Genomic DNA, 17,724 nt, shown 5'->3' with positions numbered 1-17,724 from the left:
TTATATACTGTTCGAATTCAGGGATTTGATGTGAGGATAAGGTATTAGATGGGTTGATTTGGGTGATAGGATAATAGATTGGATCTATTATCCTAAACATACCATGATACGAATCGTAACTGAATCCTGTTACGTGTCAAAGTTTATAGTCTGATGTGATCTGCGCTTGAACTGATTGTTTCTACGCATTTGGAGATTCGGTTTAGAAATGATATATCACACCTGTCAGTGTGATAATAAAACCTACCTTTATCAAGTTGACTTTATTCTTTTTTCATTCTTTTTTTTTCGTAAATTTTAGTCTTATTAAGCCTCAAATTCCACAATTATTCCACAATGTATTAAGTTTGATGAAATTCTATTTTTTTTTTACCAATGAGGTCCTGGAGGTACAAAATGTTTTTTGATTTTGAGGTTTTCAATTTTTGGAAGATCGAGAATCGATTTTCTAAATACTGATGCTAGAGCTTTGAAAGTAACATGTTTCTATACCAGTTTTTTGCCAAGGTAACGATAGTGTAAGCTAAATTTGGGTAACTAACATGTTTACTGAGAAATCGGTGATTTTAGAAAATGGTGCATTTTAAGTAGATGTTACTAAGAAAACTTTTTGAATTAATATATAAATGTAGAGCGTATGTATAGTAAAAGTTGTAGAGAATTATTTTTCTGACTAGAGCAAGCTTTATGTGGGGCTATTAACGGTAATACGGATAAGTACTGATGAAAAATAAAGAAAATGGTTAATTTTTAAGCAGCTGTGCCGCTGGATTTTACTAATAAGTGAACATGAGCTTAAAGCTTAGTAACTTCTGTTTCTTTTTCAATTCTCTATACGATGGTATGGCTATTGTAGATAAATAATAAAAAAGTTGAATATTCCCTGCTTGTAGCTCATAAAATATAAGATTTTGGGCAAATTTATGAGGAGAACGTACATTTGGTACTTAAAGCCCTTACATTATACTAGATATAACGTAGAGCTATTGAATTATTTTTGTTTTGCGCAAATCTAATGAATATTTGTTGAGATATGGCCAAAAAAGGGTATTATGCAAAATCATGGATTTTTATTCAAAATCTGCCTGTGATAGCAAGCGAAAAAACTGGGACCTTTTTTTGGTCAGGACAATATTGTCAATATTTCATGATAGAGTTATACCAAAGCTTCAAGCAATACCTCATTTGACAGGAAATGTTTTGATCTACAATGTTTAGTAATGCTTAGCAAAATGTTTTGATGACAGATCCTGATTAATCTTTAGAAAACAGTCAAAATATCGCAAAAACTATCTCATCAAAAATCAGATAAACAATGAACACCACAACGAAGCATGTTATCACCTAGCGGCTTTGACTACAGTGCTTCGGAACACTATAATTATAGATGAGCCACTTGGCATAACGAAGTTATATATGATGGGAATAGTGTAAAAAGAAATGAAAAGCCTTCTGCCATTACTGTATGAGAAAAGTAGTAGTCGTTAATCAACGTGTGATACTAGTAGGGGTACAGCGTGAGGTTCAAAGTTTTCGAGAAAATGAAAATATCACAATGTTTATGTAATTAAGATCGCAGAAATTTATTAGTAATAAAAATTGAAATATAATAATTTCAACTCTCCCCTTGACCTCTAATAAAACAACATAGAAAATTACGATGTAATTCAAAGTGAATAATAGTGCCATCGGAGATCTCAATTGAATGTTATTAGATCAAGAATTTATATGTTCCGTAAAGCCGGATGGTAGATCTAGTCTTGTTAGAAAATGTTTTCAATATAGATGCATAAGTGTAACACGGGTACTTATTGTCCTTGGTTCGACATCTGATCAGCTATTACCAGCAATGCATCTTTTCTCACAATATTTAAAGGATATCTCCGCGGCAGTAAATCGGTCCGCTGTCTCTAAACATCTTCTGTCTGTACCAGGTACAAGTTCTTGATGCGAACACAACTCATGAAAACGACTGATCTAGATTTGTAATAAAGGGACAGGCTTTTATAAAAACATAAGGGTAATTGCGAATGAATGATGGGAAATCATCTTTTTTAAATCAATTCATCACATCATTCAATGGAATCAGTTGATCTTAAGTTACCTCGCTACATGATATACTGCGTTTTTGTTTCCTCCATTGGATCATTCTGCAATGGTTGGGTTATCGGTTCTGCCAATGTGCCTGGAGAAGTTACTCATGCTTGTTTAAACGGTACATCACACATTGCCAGCAGTGTGTTTCCTGATTGTCTTTTGATGAATGATGCTCTCTGGGGATTTGCAGTAGCATCTTTCTGCGTTGGCGGTATCTTTGGCGGTCTCTCTGGAGGAGCTCTTCAAAGTAAATTTGGTCGCAAGTATGCAACCATATACAACACTGTTGGCTGGATCTTTGGAGCGCTGCTAATAGGTGTGTCAGTCAACCCTGCTATGTTCATCATTGGCCGTATCTTTTGCGGTATTTCATGTGGAATTGGGTCTCTTTGTACACCTATGTACATAAGTGAGGTGTCCACTAGTCGATTCAGAGGAGCAATGAGCGCTTGCAATCAGTTTGCTATTGTGATTGGCATCCTTCTTGCTTCTGTCATTGGCCTTCCTCTAGCTTATGTGCCTCTCTGGAGAATAAATTATACTATTGTAGCCATCCCTGCTATCGCACAGTTCATTCTGATGTTTACATGTGTCGAATCCCCTCGTTATCTGATTTCCATCAACTGCATTACAGAAGCCAGGGAATCGCTTCAAAAGCTGCGACACAACTCCAACATTGATACTGAATTTTTCGGGATGCTCGAGGGTCAATTAGGAACTGCTGCTGCCAGAGCTTTCGTACCCAACGAATGTGATTCGTCTCAGATCAAGGAAGACCTCAAATCTATAAGCACTCAGGTAGAAGACATCAGCAGCCAACAAAAGATCAGTACCCAAGCTCCAATGAACATCATCGGCATATTTACAGACCCTCAAATTCGGCCTATCGCTTTGATTGTCATTACTCTACATTGTATTCAGCAGTTGATTGGTATGAATGCCGTCATGTATTACTCCACAACAATCTTCAACATGTCTTTTGACGCAGACATGTCTAAATATATGGCTATTGTCTCAACAGTCTTTAATTTTGCATCTACCATCGCTTCATTGTTCTTAATTGACCGCGTGGGTCGTAGACCTTTGCTCATAACAGCCGAGATAGGCGCATGCATCTTTTCCATTTTGCTGGTCATAGGCTACGTATACAGCATTGGGCCACTCTTGACTGTGTCCGTATTTGGTTATGTAATATCTTTTGCCATCGGTGTAGGTCCTGTGCCCTGGATGATGACCTCAGAGCTATCGCCAGTCTATGCCTCGTCTGCAGTTGGTGCTGTTGCCACTGCCTTTAACTATGCAACAAACTTTTTGATTGGACAATGTTTCCCTCTCATTTTCGAAAAGATCAAAGGGTATTCCTTTGCTATCTTTGCAGGAGTAGCTGCTTTGGCATTACTTTTTTCCTATTATAAAGTGCCTGAAACAAATGGTCAGCCTCTTGAAAGTATCTCGAAAGGCTTCATGGGAGAAAAAGCTTGATCAGAGTGAGCAATAAAGCCTCTAATTTTGATCTCAATAAACTAAATGCTGCCCGGTTTTGTATAATCGTCTGCGTCTTTCAACGTGAGCATCTGTATCTTCCTTATACCACTACAAACCGTGTAGTATATGATAGCAGAACGAACATAAAAAGAACTCAAGAAGAGGCTAGCAACTAAATCATTGGTTAAATAAGAAAGATAATCCTGCAAGGTACAGCTGAAATCAATCAACTCCGTAGGTTGTGCTTCCCTTTAAAAAGCCACTTTTGTGCAATAGTCTCCTTTTATCTTTTTTGAATCAAACAACACGACAATGTACAAGCGGAAGCAAATTTCAGCAGAGCCATCCAAAATCAAACAACCTAAACTAGCGGCAATCAACAGCTCGGGAGAGCCATGGAAGCAGGTCTTTTCTGACGCAAACACAGCATTTCGAGAAAACAAGTTTAAAGAGTCAGTAGCACTTTTCAGCAGAGCACTCGGTATGTATCCAAATCACATCACCATCATGGACTGTCGCGCTGCCGCCTATGAGAAGCTCAATGAACTTGATCTTGCTCTGAAAGATGCGCTGAGTATCATCAAACTAGCACCCAAAGAAGCGAGAGGATATCTTAGAGCGGGAAAGGTGTTGTCACTCCAGCAAAAGCATAAGCAAGCCGTGAGCGTCTACAAACGAGCATTAACTCGAGTCGATTCACAAGATAAGCGCTATTTGCAAATCAAATCTATGATGGCCATTGCAGAAAAGAAGGCATCACCACCACCGTCATTCGATTTTATGAGGATCCTACCATACGACATTATTTCACTTATATTCTCCATGCTCTCATTTGATCGACGAATTCAATGTACTGGCGTGTCTCAGACGTGGAGAGGATTTGCGCTTGGCTGGTCAGGCATGTGGCGAGATCTGGACTTTGGAGATAGAAAGGTTTCTTATGCTACCATCAAAAAGTACCTCGGTTATGCCAAGGGACGCCACGTTCGGCGCCTTGCAATGATGGATGCAGATCAAAACAGGATGAAGAAGATACTGCAATTGCTTATAGATGAAAACTGTCAATACATTGAAGATCTGGGTAAGCACAGCTGTGTGCGGTGGTGGCAGCCAAATTTAGATAGACTGACTCGATCGAGTAGACTTTGTACGATGCGAGATACCTACGACATCACTACCACGCATGCTGAGACTTGTCGGTAAGCATGTCAAAAGCATGAGAGTGGATGAATGCGATATACAAGTAGCTACGGTATTCAAAGAGGTGTTGCCACGGTGTACGTTGCTAACCCATCTGTCTATGCTGGGCATAGAGACAGGAGATATGGAAGACTTGCGACAAAATACACTGCCTTCCCTGGTGTCACATTTGAGGCTTTCGATCAGCGGAGAGGCCAACTTGAATTGGATACTAGCCCAGTGCAGAGGAGTAAACGTGTTGGAGGTCAAGACAACCGACGTTCCCATCAGGGATGCATTTATCAAGCTCATGACGATGCCCTATCTGAAAGAGATGCACTATACTGTTGGATCCAATTACAGAGTGAACACAAGATGGCCTTTACCAGACAGGACTACCACCACGCCAGGGCTTGAAACGTGTAGTGTACGCGGTGATATGTCATTCACAGGCGAGCTATTAGCCGGCGTCATCAGAAAAGAATACCAGAACCTTAAGCATCTCTCAATGCTTGACTGTACCTCGATGGACACCACGCTGGCACGGCTCGCTATGGACCCGGGGTTGCCCTGTCTTGAAGTGCTGGAGATTGACAAGATGATTGTTCTCGAAGAGTGGAATCTGCACACCATCATATCGTCGTGTCCAACTATACAAGAACTGAGCATGTCATGGAACTCAGGAGTCACCGACAGTGTGTTGAGTGACATCCAGACGGTTACCAAGAAATTACGAAGACTAGACCTTTCTCATTGCAATAGCATCACAGGTGTTGGGTTACAGCAAGTAGTGCAGGCACATCGAGAAACTCTTGAAAAGCTGAAACTGAACAACTGCCAGAGAATTAGTTCAGATGCCATTCGATGGGCCTACGACGTGCTGGGCAGACGAGTTGTGGAATGCAAATACGACAATTAAAACCTTATTTCCCCAGCAATGGTCAACTAGCCACTGACAGGAAACCATGGCAGCATCGTACAGAAAACGGGATTTGAAATAAAATATTCCCACCTTCATTCCCTGTTTAGCCAATCGTAAGATGGCATCCTCTTTCTTTTTTGACGTTTTGACAGGGTCCATTCTATTTCTTCTCATGCCACTTTTGATGCAGAATCGGCGTGCCTTGTACACAGAATAAATCAAGGTACATATCAGGCCACATAAATGGGCCGGTTTGACATAGTGAACAGACTCCAAATGCTTCTGTTTAACATGCTTTTGTATCCCGTTCCGATGGAATTCGACTGGACAGGATCGACTGAGTATAGCCTCATAATTGCACAATTATATCTCAATTTTTTTCATGTTCTAAATTTCCTTTTACCTTTTTCCTTTCTTCCTGTATACTATATGCTTGCGTAGATACAACTATGCCTATTGCTGTACCATTTTTAACTGGTAGTAGACAACTGTCCATTGAATTGGCAGAACCCGTTGTTCTGCTGAGGGGCCCTCCGTCTGATCCTACAACGCATGTGCTTAGAGGTGAAGTGGAACTCATGTTGTCTAGACCAATGACTGCCAGTCAAGTCCTCGTCAAGTTGGTTGGAAAATCAAACATGCTATGGCCTGAAGGCTTGGGAAACAGAGGATCCAAAGTGTACCATGAAAAGACCATTTTGGATCAGAACATTATACTGGACAATAGGCCTGAGGAGGACCAAATGTTGCCCGCTGGCTTGAACCGCTGGCCATTCGAATTTCTGATACCCAATCGAATGGTCGAAACCATTGAAGATGAAATGGCTCAAGTCTACTATTTTGTCTCTGCAACTGTTCAGAGACCTGGTTTAGGCATCCCCAACCTCAGATGTCGTCGCAATATCCTGCTGCTTCGGACGCTCTCCTGGTCTGATGATGTGATAGCATCTCATGCGCTTCCAACAACGTCCATCGTTGCCGAAAGAAAGACTGACGCTTGCGATGCCACCATCTACATTGAAAAGTCGATCGTATCGTCTGGAACGCAGTTCCCCATCTCCATTGTACTCACAACGCAAATGAAGAATGTCAGCCTTGAAGCCATCAACGTTACCTTGACGGAGAAGCGACTCTATCAAGTGCCTGAATATAACGCACGGAGAGCTGAACTGCACGATTTCAAGCTACAGGTGACGTCTGTTACTGACATGACGGATTCTGAGCAGTTGAGTCAAGCCATGATTCCTTCCTCTGATATACCTCTTCAGCAAATTCGCAGAGTTCTCAGCGCCAAAAATGCTCACATCCCTTTAGGAAGCAATCCGTTTCAATACAAATTTATGTTTACACTGCCAAACTGCCTGACGCTCAACCACACAACCTATTTTAAGGAGATGAACTTTTTACACCACCTGAAGATTGACATTGAGCTGTCTGTACCTTCTACTGCCGTCAAACCCAATTGTGAGCCATCCTCGAGCGGCGCGCCACCTGAGATGGTAAATACAATTGAAAGAACTCACATTCATCTAGAGACTCCTATCACCATTCTGGATTGTCGCTTGAAGGAGGACTTTACTACATTACCCACCTATCAAGAGTCTATGTCTGATACTGCTGTCAACGAAGAAGATGCAGAAGACGTGCTCAAGAAGCGAGCAGGCTTTTTTATCTGCCCTTGTTACGTTGACTACAAAAAGAAGAGCAGCAAGCTGAACGGCAAAGAAAGAATGATGATACGCCAGAATAATGGTTTCGAGTCTTCACCATCTAGCCGGAGCTCAAGCACTGAGAACTTGCTCCTACCCCCTCCTCCTCCCTACAACAAATAATCTCGCATCCTTTGTCATTCTTTGCTTTCCTCCTATTTAGAAATTTACACTGTACCATACGCAAACAATCAATAAAATATATATATTCGACATTAAAGAATATTATACCTGTGTTCTGAAGTGCTTGATAGTAGCCGTGCAAATTGCTAACGATTATCGCATGTGATGATTTAATTGTTGGTTCATATTGTGTGATTACCACCACTTCTCACCATGTTGCAGCCCAAGCAAGATGGAGATTTATGATCCAAATGGCGTCATTTGTGGGCGAATTTCGACTTGAAATGTAATTTATATGGATGTGAATATCCTTAATCTGTCCAATTCGTAAGCAAGTAAAGAAGGGGTACAATAGCCCAAGCTTCAATGCTGAGCATCATGCTCATAGATTCTCATCATCTTAGAAATTGGAAATAAATAGAGTCTTGTAAACTTTACAATACCAAACAGAATTTATATACCAAAAATTTCAATGACATGAGATGTACAAGCCGAGGTCTGGTGACCACAAAAGAATGTCGAGACATTCATAGATTGACACAGGCTATACTTCTTATCAAAGGAGCAAGTATTTAAGTCTGAATTGCAATGTCTGTAAAGATCAAGACAAGTGTTCACCGCGAAAAGAAGAGCCATATTTAAGAATTACCCATAAATGGACAAAATATGAAGACATTCAGGACGCCAATGGAAACAGAACACATGCATTCAGATGTTTCTTTTGCCCAACACATGAATGCATTATGCTGCCAAAAGGCATATCATCGAAATTTGCTAAAGTATGACACATTTGACCCCTTGCGTGTATGTGAATCAGCTTCATCGCTCGCATAATCATGAGAAATTATACGGATTGTGATTAAGTTTTCTGTTTAATATATAATATGATTAGGTAATTTTAGACTATGAGCTTCCATGATGATATTCATCAGAAAAATAAATAACTTGGGAATACAGTATGAAGGAAAAGTGCTGAATCACACTTGTAGGGGAAACTGGGAAGGAGTAATGGGGGATGTGTATGCAGAAAATGAAATAGTACAAAATATTCTATATATTCCTCATGAGTGAGATGATGGACGTTATCATGCTGCATTCAAGAAGAACTGATCTAATCGACAATACTTGGACTGGCATCGGCGTAATCCGGAATTCGTCACAAGAGATACGTTGGATTCGGTGCGTTGAAGCATATCGGTAAGCAATGATACAGGTTTTGATAAGGCAGAGCTTGCTGTGCTCGAGAAACTATTGAATCGGGTCTTCTTTTTGGTGAACATGAGTTGCTCAGGCTCTTCCTCAAGTTCGTCCTCGTCCTCGTCCTCGTCTTCATCCTCATCCTCATCCTCATCCTCATCCTCATCCTCATTGAAATGAATTTCGTCTTTTGCCGAGATGAAAAACTTTTGTTTCACATTTACATCATGATCTGATGCCTCCAAAAACTGTCTTTGTTGCAACCACTGTGAGAGATCAGGCAGGGAGCGAGCTCGAGTCAAATGTTTATTGCCTGTTGATGCGCTTGCTGTCGAAAAGTCAATATCCTCCGAGGTTTTTGGTTGCACTTTCTTTTGTAGCACAGATTGTCGATACCATAATCTCCAAGACAAGTTTTCTAAGCGAAATCCATCTTGAATATTGCGCTTGTATTTAGTGAACACTATAAACAGGGTCAGTGTGGGCTTTTATTTGCTGTGATTGTGCTCGAGGAGACTTACCAGCCCATAAACTGGACAGCTGATCGAGATTGTTCCAAGGTAATGCCTTGTATTGATTATTCTCTGATAGTGTGGTCTTGATCAATAATGGCAAGTGAATATCGTTCAATATCAAGCTCATTTCAAAATGGTATGTTATCTAAAGAGAAAAAGAAAAGAGAGGGAAGAAATTAGAGTTCTGCTTTTATCAATTTGATAGTGTGGTTGTATTTATACCAACTCGCCCCCCACATTGTCGTATAGCTTTGGAACTCAATACGGCCGGACAACCCCATTTTTTGAATCAAATACATAAAAACCCCACACACAAATAGATTGTCAACCTCATATATGAATGGAGCTTTTGTAAATGATAAATCAGCGCAAACTATATTGCAAAAGAAAGCAGCCAAAAATCATGAATCATAGTAGTTCCAGAGATGCCATTACCTAAAGGTTTATATATCATAAATCCATACAAACAGCCATTCGGAGATGAGTGCATCGCAATATTGCTTTGAAAAATAGAGTTTGTACCATGTATACCTTCGTAGATGTGTGAATTATTAGTAAAAGATATTTAACCTATAAATCAGCCTTTAACATCAATCTCCTCGAGAACAATGAGGAGAAGGGGCTAATTGTAAACCACATGGTGTGCTTGGGGCACCCCTTGATTTGCATCTATCATCTCAAACATATCAATAAAACTTCAACCATGTGGGCCTAATGTCACAAAAAGACTTTTTTTTTTTTTTTTTTTTTTTTTTTTTTTTTTTTTTTTACCAAGAAATACTTTATTCATCAGTATCAATGTGGCTCAATAGCATTCAACTGCAATTTACATAAATCTTTTGTGCATCATGTATCCTGCCAAGAGATGTTTACTCTTGTGGCAATCCACCAGCCAAAAAAAAAGGCACCTCTATAGCCAATCTCATAAGTATAATTTCGCAAAGGCCTAGATAGCCCATCATCAACCGAATAAAGGTAGCGTTAAACCCATAGTTGAATATTGGTTTGATAGCCTAGATCTCCAGCTGCAATCTATTGACAAACAAAGACATGATGCGGTACCAATAAATGCAACGTAGCACCACGGAATGTTGCCGTTTCACCAAAATTCGCATTAATTGCCACTTCTAAAGGCGCATGGTTATGCTTTTTTGGCGCTTGTGGAGACTCTAACCATAAAGAAAATGATTGCTTCCCTTGACAAAATGTATTTCAAATGGAACAAACTTTATTGTCCTTCTAATATACCTAAAATGTTGCTTTAGGTACTACATTATCAAGTGAGAGCCCTTCATAAACGACTGAGAACTGTGAATTTGCCTCTTCTAAGATGGTCTACATCTGTATCAATAGGAACAACTTAAGTATTGGCAAATAACATTGTTACATTACCATCAAATACTCAAAATAACGCAAAATACAGCGAAATTTGATTGTATTTGAGCAGTGATTTCTCGTGGTAGAAGCCGTTTTAGACCGCCAGAATAGCACCAAACAATTGCTCTTATCGAGTATTCACTCACTGACAACTTCGCTCATCTTTTTGAGCCAAAAAAAATACTTGGCCAAAAATCGACCAAAAACCATGAGGTACCCCTCATGGTTTTCATCAGAAATCAAACGATCGCGTTTTTCTCCTTGAAAATGACGACTGTTACTATGGCATATATTAAGTCAATTTTTTTTTGTATTTAAATGTGTTTTTTATTTATATTATAGACAGTAAGGTACCATAAGGGTCTTACATGTCTAAGAAAAAAAGAAATTAACCTGGAATGATCTTCCAGAAAAGAGGAGAAAACAGCCCGAGTGATCCAGGATTTACCATCAATTGTGCAGCCCCAATGATGTTGCCAGATAGATGAGAAGGCAGCGCCGAGAAGTTCCAAGATGGAAATGTCCAGAGGATTATTGTCCTGGTCGTGAAAGGTGGTCAACCCAATCCAAATGGCCTCGTCCGTAGGGAACAGATTAGCAAGACCGAGATGAGAGTATATTAAGTCAAAATGTTTCTCGAAATCCAACGCAACTCCTGAAACTACTTTTGTAAGGCTTTTATATGCAAAATGTCGACATTTTGGCCAAAAACCACATTTCATATTTTTTGATATTGCTCAATACGCTTATTCAAAACAGCTATTTTATTTTGCACCATTGAAAGCGCCTTGAAAAGTACTACAAGAATGTATTAGGAAGTACCAGCTGATGATCACAACTTATATAGTCAAAATTCGGAAAATGGTTCAAACAAGTCGACAAAAGACGAAATTTAGCCAATCTTGAGCAGAAAACATGGGCGGAATGTGAATTAATTTTGGCGGATGATGCTGCTGCTATCTGACCCAAATACCTTTCTGATGTTGACAATGATGATGACAATGTATACTGGGATGCTAAATAAATGAGGATCATGAATTTAAAAGAGCAATCACTTAACTTAAACGCGTTTTCTTGGTGTTGTTGGGAGTTCTTCCCTATACAGATGTCGTTTGTAATGACAACCTCACAAAAGATCGCTGTAGCTCCAGTAGAAGTTCTGTATTTACGCATGGCCAGCTTTTTTATGTCGCCATCTCAAGAGAAACATCAGCAAATGGCACGAAAATTCTACTATTATGCCAGCAAATGCGACACGAGCGGAAAATGTTGTGTAAAAATGCTGCATAAAACTTGAACTGTCTTTCACATCGTCTCAATGATAGCCTTTGTTTGATATCAGTGTATGAGCCAAGAAGAGTGCGGGAATACCTTTCCCTCCTGACTCTGATATAGCCTTTTTTTCTACTAATAGTTGAATGTTTAAAATTTACTTGGTATACCAAATTTTTATTATCACTAATTTGAAATGTCTTCGGCGAGATAATGTGAAATACAGTCTTTTCAGACTTGCGCTACTTGTATTGCGTGCCTTATTTTTCAAATCCTTGGTCTTTGGGGCACTAATAGATAGCAATGTACGTTCTAGCTTTCACAGTAGTTAATGCCATACACATCAAATAAGCCAATTACCAGATAGAGCAAGGATTTTATTAATCACTAGTCATGGCAAACATTAAGTATTTTGTCTTTATTTGTCTTTCTTTTCGCGCAGGGTCAAGTTCGCATTCTTTTTAGAAATTTCCATTTTTGCTTCGTCAAGAATAAGCTGGAACTCCTCTGCAAAACGACTGCAGACGCCGTTGGCCACTTGAGGATAATCAGGATGAATGTCTGCAATAGCACCAACACTGATTTTGCCAGAGTAAGATATAAGAGCCATGCCGATGGAACCTTTCCCGCTTTGAGGAGGGAATGTGCGATATTCTTGAATTTCTTCACCAGCAAATTGAATCGGCACAGTTGGACCAGGCACATTTGTAAAGACACCATGAGGAATATCACACACATGGTTATATACACTCATAGGTGGACAGAGCCCAGGAGCATGACTAAGGAACCATTGCCATGTCTCATACAACATACGTGGACCATAAGAATTTTTGATAGCCAACATCTCGGTTTGCACTTGCTTTAAAAGATTTCTTGTGTCGAGATCTTTCATCGAAAAGAAGCCCCATGATCCACTAACGACGTTTTGGAAGCTTTACAAGGTTAATATTAGCCCGTGTTTACCGTAATTCATTAAAATCCGAGTTCAATACCTCCAATCACTAGGTTTACGTAAAGAAACAGGAATGATAAAGCTAATATAGTTGTCATCTCTCTTGCCAATACTCTCCAAATAGCTCTTCAAGCATCTTGTGATAACCACCAACATCACATCATTCAGAGTTCCGCCAAAAGCTTCACGAACAATCTTGATATCCTTGATACTCACATCATCCGACCAGGCCATTTCTTTTTCATGCGATTGCAAACCCCTATAGTACAAATCTTTGCGAGTAACAGGCAGCATACACAACATGATGCAGTATAAATCGTGGATAGTGACAACACTATAGACATAGATTTGGTACAGGATGAGCCAAATAAAGCTCAGGACAGCGGAAATGTTTGCAGGTAACTTTTGCCAAATGGATTCTGGTTTGTTGGTATCATTTTTGGTGATGCTGGTTTTCTCCTTCTTGCGACGATGGGACACTATAGACTGCTCTTCCAATTTTTTGAGTGTTGCGCCAAGGGAAGTTGTACTCAACAGACTCCTGATGAACCCTTCACCATCTGCCAATGCGTGATGTGCTTTCCAGAAAAATGCGTATCGATCATCTTCCAGTCCAGATATGGCATGGAGCTCCCAAAGAGGTTTAGTGTAGTCAAATGGTGTAACAACCTAGGAAGGATACAGGCCATCAGTTACTCATTTGGATGAGCTTGTCAAGCGTTGGTTATTACCTGTTCAGCGCAGTATTTCTGAAGTGCTTTTTTAGTGGGTTCCTCCAAGGTGTGTGTCACAATGTTATCTTGAAACTGCCAGCCAACAGGTTCTACCCAAGAAGCAGATCTAAAGAAGCCTTCATGGGCGGGTGTCCTTGCAAATCTTGGGTATTCTTCACATAGTTTTTCAAGCATTTTGTACACTTGTTTTTGGTCCAGACGTTGCTTAAATGTCCAAATGGAGGTGACAGTCATCAAGCGACGAGGGTGCTCCACCTTGAGAAACAGCGTATCGAGACCACCAAGCTGTTTATCGCTCTTCTTTACAGCTGCCATTTTTGAGTGTTGTTGAGGAAAGGAAAATATAGTGTATTAAAGCCATATATTCTTGCTTAAATATGAAATCATGTCCCTTGTCTCAAAATTGACAATCCAATGTCTCATATTACCTGATGTCTATTAGCGATTAAAACGACGCATTGACACTAGAGGCATGTGAAGATTTTAAAACATTATTTCCGTATCTAAAAGAATCTCCTGTTCTTTTCTAGCCCGTTACAGGATCAAGATTTAGGTTACAATCTATATTGGATAATATCTTTATCCATACGAGTGTTTATGCTTCGGATGGCTCTCTACCTTCGCTTCGCATCGGTGAGAACCAACCTGCGCAGCGGTAGCTCGCGCTGCCAATTTCCCTTGCGTACCTTATCAAAATACTGCTACTTTCATTTTGACCCTTCACTTGCACATGAAAATCCTTCATATTATCTGTGGATCTGATTCCTATGTGATGCTTTACATCTATATACACGTAGCTACTTCGTATACGGACAAGTAGCATACTGCTATTTCCTCGTTTTAGTCACCAGTGTCCCTGATACAGCAAATTTTGAGTGCATTTGAGCTGCGTTTTCTTGCGTTCAAGGCCGTTTTAGATGATCAGAATAACACCAAACAACTGCTCTCGTCTGGCAGTTACTTTCTGACACCTTTGTTCAACTTTTTGGGGATCAAAAAAACTGGGCCAAAAATCGACCAGAAAGCATGAGGTACCCCTCATGGTTTTCGTCGAAAATCAAACGATCACGTTTTTTACCTTGATAATGAAGACTTTTACTATGGCATATATAAGATTAAAATGTTTCTATCGATCTAACGTAACCCCTGAAACCGTTTTTATGGGGCCTTGGTATGGAAAATCTCGACTTTTTGGCCAGAAACCTCTTTTCATATTTTCATAAGTTGCTCAATAAGTTTATTCAAAACATCTAAGTTACTTGATACCATTGGTTGCGCCTTGAAAAGCACTCCAAGAATGTATTATGAAGCATGAGATGATCATCACACTTCATATAGTCGAACCTTGCAAAATAGATCGATCAAGTCGAAAAACCATTAGAATCAGGCCAATCTGGAATAGACTAAGAGTCTGAGTTGAGATTAATTTTGGCGGCTGGTAGCGCCGGCTGGCAAACTCAATGCCCTTTTCATCATGAAGGCAATACAACAGTAAGAATAGATGCTTTTGAAGCTAATAAAAAGTAGGCGGCGAATTGCATAGTACTAATGTCAGTCAGGCTATTTTTCTTTAACATATCATACAGTATTTAATAATGTCAGTCTATCAAAATACTTGTTAGATCAACTTCTTTCCTTTTTGAGACTTTGAAAGTGTGTAGGGACCATAAATTTATTATGTTATGATAATGAGGATTGTACTAGATAATTTTTGATATGCATGCACTAAGCCATCTCAAAGAACAACAGGGTCGCGTATCCCGAAAACTGGACAACATCCTGTGCCCCATAACGAATAGAATATAGTGTCTCTCAATGTCAATCATTACGCCAACCAAGCGGTTACTATATCAACATTTCAGTGATACATGGCGTAATAATATTAATAACCTTCAAGCTATCCACTCTATCCACTTGACGCATTACATGATAACACATAAATATTTAGAGATTTGACTCACACAAGCAAAAAATACTCTTTTAGTAAAATTTCTATATTTTTCAACAATGGCTTTCTTGCACAATTTTTAAGTAGATATAAGATGATAATTGGGATATGTATAGGATGGGATATATCATGAATTGAAAGATCAAAAAAAAAAAAGAAAAGAAAGGAATGTGACGATGGTATTTACATGGTGGTGTCAATGTACATATATGACTCAAGGCGAAACCTTCTGATTCCTGCTGATCGATTGACCCTGATGTTGGAATCTTTGCTTTTGACGGCTGCGATTCTTAGACTTTTCATGCCTTTTCAATGCATCTTTTCTAGAAAAAGCTCTATCGCAACAATCGCAATGATAGTGCTTAATATCAGAATGGCGAGATTGGCGATGTCTTTTCAGATCCTGAGATCTACCGACTGTTTGATCGCATTCAGGGCAATCATATCTTGATTTGTCCTGTGTACTGGCAGATCGACTGCTATTCATAGCTACGATAGTGTTAGAGAAACGACCATCGCCATCGCCGGCAGGACTATTTAGTGATTGAATGGGAGGTGTAGCACTATACACGCTCTGTTCCTCCATGATAGAATACGAATTCGCAGGAGAATACATCAAATCAAATTGGGAAACAGGTGATACCATGTCTTGCTGCTGAGCTTCATAGGACGAAGGTAGAAATTCCTCTTGATGCAGTTGTAAAAATAGCGATGTATTCAACCCAATGGTATAGCCATGATCCAAGTTACTAGGCCATTGAATAGACGGAGAGTAGCTACTGGTATACACTGACGACAGTTCTGGGGTGTCTATCATTAGTATTGGTTGAGTTTGTGTAGTGGCAGCACTTGACTGTAGCTGGAAGTCGTTTTCAAAGAAAACTTGCTCGAATTCTGGCGCCATTGAGGATGCTACCAACAAGCCTCCCTCCTCTTGCGATGTATATAAACTATTGAATTGCTCAACTGTCGTAGTGTCATTGATAGTTATATTTGGAAACTGATCGTCGATGAGAGGGAACAGGTTGCTTGCCAAATCAAAGCTATCATCTAAAGTAATCGTTCCACTGATACTATATGAACTTGTATTATCAGTAGCAGACAGCGATTGCAAGTGCGGAGACGGTGAAATTGCAGGCGAATCTGTCATCACGAAGTCGTCCATTACAAACAGCTCATTTGTGAATGTCATCGATGAAATATGGGGTTTGTATAATTGCAGCTGAATGTTTGGTTTGATGTGCTGTTTGAGTGAAATTGTTGCAGGGAAAGAAGCAAGAAGGAGAAAGAAGAAGTGAAAGGAAAGACAGAGACGATTTTCAATCCGTTTTTATAGGTATACCACACAATTGAGTCATGCAATGCTTTCGTGATTCTACATTGTAGTACAATCTACTCTGAAGGAGGGTCAATGCACAAACAGGCAATACCGATGAATAGCTGTTGCTGCGCGATCAACATTCTGCCAAAATTGCCTACTTTCTGATATGATCCATGACTTCACTTTTCATTCTGTACCTGAATCACGAATATTTGGTTTCCAGCATCCTAACATGATGTGGAATAAAGGTATACTAATACCAACCGCCTTGTAAACGCACATAAACTTTGTATTGAAGCTTCAAAGTCGGATATGGAAGACTGTGCCACATCCGATTTAAGAGCTCACTCTTTTATCTTCTCAATCCAGAACAATCAAGAAGAAATGTTAGTGCGAAACTCTTATTACGATTATATGAAAAGAACAAGCAGAAAATTTGGTAGATTTTTTTTAACATTATTCATCGAATATAAATCACATTTAAATCCATATTAGAATAGAAAGATGTCTCCCAATTTTCAATGATAGAGATAAAACCGTTCCTATGCAGAATAGGATGTAACGATCAACCTGACGATTCCAATTGTTTGTAGCAAAGCTTTTATGTTTGCAAACTTTGGCCTATAGGAAGGCAATATTTATTAAATGAGAAGGAACCAAGTAAATATCGAAATTTGACCAAGATTATTGGGAAAATGTAAAACTGCTTGGTGTCATTTGATGGTGATAAGCAGTGATCTTTTGTAATGAGAAAAACCGATACCCTGAATTGCTCGTTTTGGATGGCTTCCAACTAATTGTCTATTAATAGCCTTTGAAAATAAAAGACTTGCGACAAATGGCTTCCTCCTTTGTCCTCACAACCAAGAAGACAGGGCGCAGTCATTCTTAGT

At 39.5% G+C, this 17,724-nt stretch overlaps 6 protein-coding genes across 6 annotated transcripts; 3 read left to right on the top strand and 3 right to left on the bottom strand.

Annotated features, from left to right (window-relative positions):
* Positions 1-2,079: 2,079 nt before the first annotated feature.
* On the top strand, positions 2,080-3,579 carry ATC70_003066 (uncharacterized protein; the record flags this gene model as incomplete). Its single annotated transcript, XM_064822434.1, has 1 exon — positions 2,080-3,579. One exon carries the CDS (start codon positions 2,080-2,082, stop codon positions 3,577-3,579), a length of 1,500 nt encoding a protein of 499 aa, XP_064679034.1.
* A 315-nt stretch (positions 3,580-3,894) lies between these two features.
* On the top strand, positions 3,895-5,680 carry ATC70_003065 (UBC core domain-containing protein; the record flags this gene model as incomplete). Its single annotated transcript, XM_064822433.1, has 2 exons — positions 3,895-4,663; positions 4,725-5,680. The coding sequence occupies 2 exons, from the start codon at positions 3,895-3,897 to the stop codon at positions 5,678-5,680; spliced, it is 1,725 nt and encodes a 574-aa protein (XP_064679033.1).
* Positions 5,681-6,132: 452 nt separating this feature from the next.
* ATC70_003064 (uncharacterized protein) lies at positions 6,133-7,515 on the top strand (the record flags this gene model as incomplete). Its single annotated transcript, XM_064822432.1, has 1 exon — positions 6,133-7,515. The coding sequence occupies one exon, from the start codon at positions 6,133-6,135 to the stop codon at positions 7,513-7,515; it is 1,383 nt and encodes a 460-aa protein (XP_064679032.1).
* A 1,085-nt stretch (positions 7,516-8,600) lies between these two features.
* Positions 8,601-9,354, bottom strand: ATC70_003063 (uncharacterized protein; the record flags this gene model as incomplete). Its single annotated transcript, XM_064822431.1, has 2 exons — positions 8,601-9,175; positions 9,234-9,354. The coding sequence occupies 2 exons, from the start codon at positions 9,352-9,354 to the stop codon at positions 8,601-8,603; spliced, it is 696 nt and encodes a 231-aa protein (XP_064679031.1).
* A 2,940-nt stretch (positions 9,355-12,294) lies between these two features.
* ATC70_003062 (uncharacterized protein) lies at positions 12,295-13,877 on the bottom strand (the record flags this gene model as incomplete). The annotated part of the gene is made up of 3 exons (XM_064822430.1): positions 12,295-12,808; positions 12,869-13,497; positions 13,560-13,877. 3 exons carry the CDS (start codon positions 13,875-13,877, stop codon positions 12,295-12,297), a joined length of 1,461 nt encoding a protein of 486 aa, XP_064679030.1.
* Positions 13,878-15,724: 1,847 nt separating this feature from the next.
* ATC70_003061 (uncharacterized protein) lies at positions 15,725-16,702 on the bottom strand (the record flags this gene model as incomplete). Its single annotated transcript, XM_064822429.1, has 1 exon — positions 15,725-16,702. One exon carries the CDS (start codon positions 16,700-16,702, stop codon positions 15,725-15,727), a length of 978 nt encoding a protein of 325 aa, XP_064679029.1.
* Positions 16,703-17,724: the final 1,022 nt, after the last annotated feature.

Source organism: Mucor velutinosus, assembly GCF_035048745.1.
Source record: "Mucor velutinosus strain NIH1002 chromosome Unknown tig00000165, whole genome shotgun sequence".
Lineage (NCBI taxonomy): Eukaryota > Fungi > Mucoromycota > Mucoromycetes > Mucorales > Mucoraceae > Mucor > Mucor velutinosus.
The sequence above is the reverse complement of the archived record's forward strand: the minus strand, read 5'-3'. Positions and strand labels throughout refer to the sequence as shown.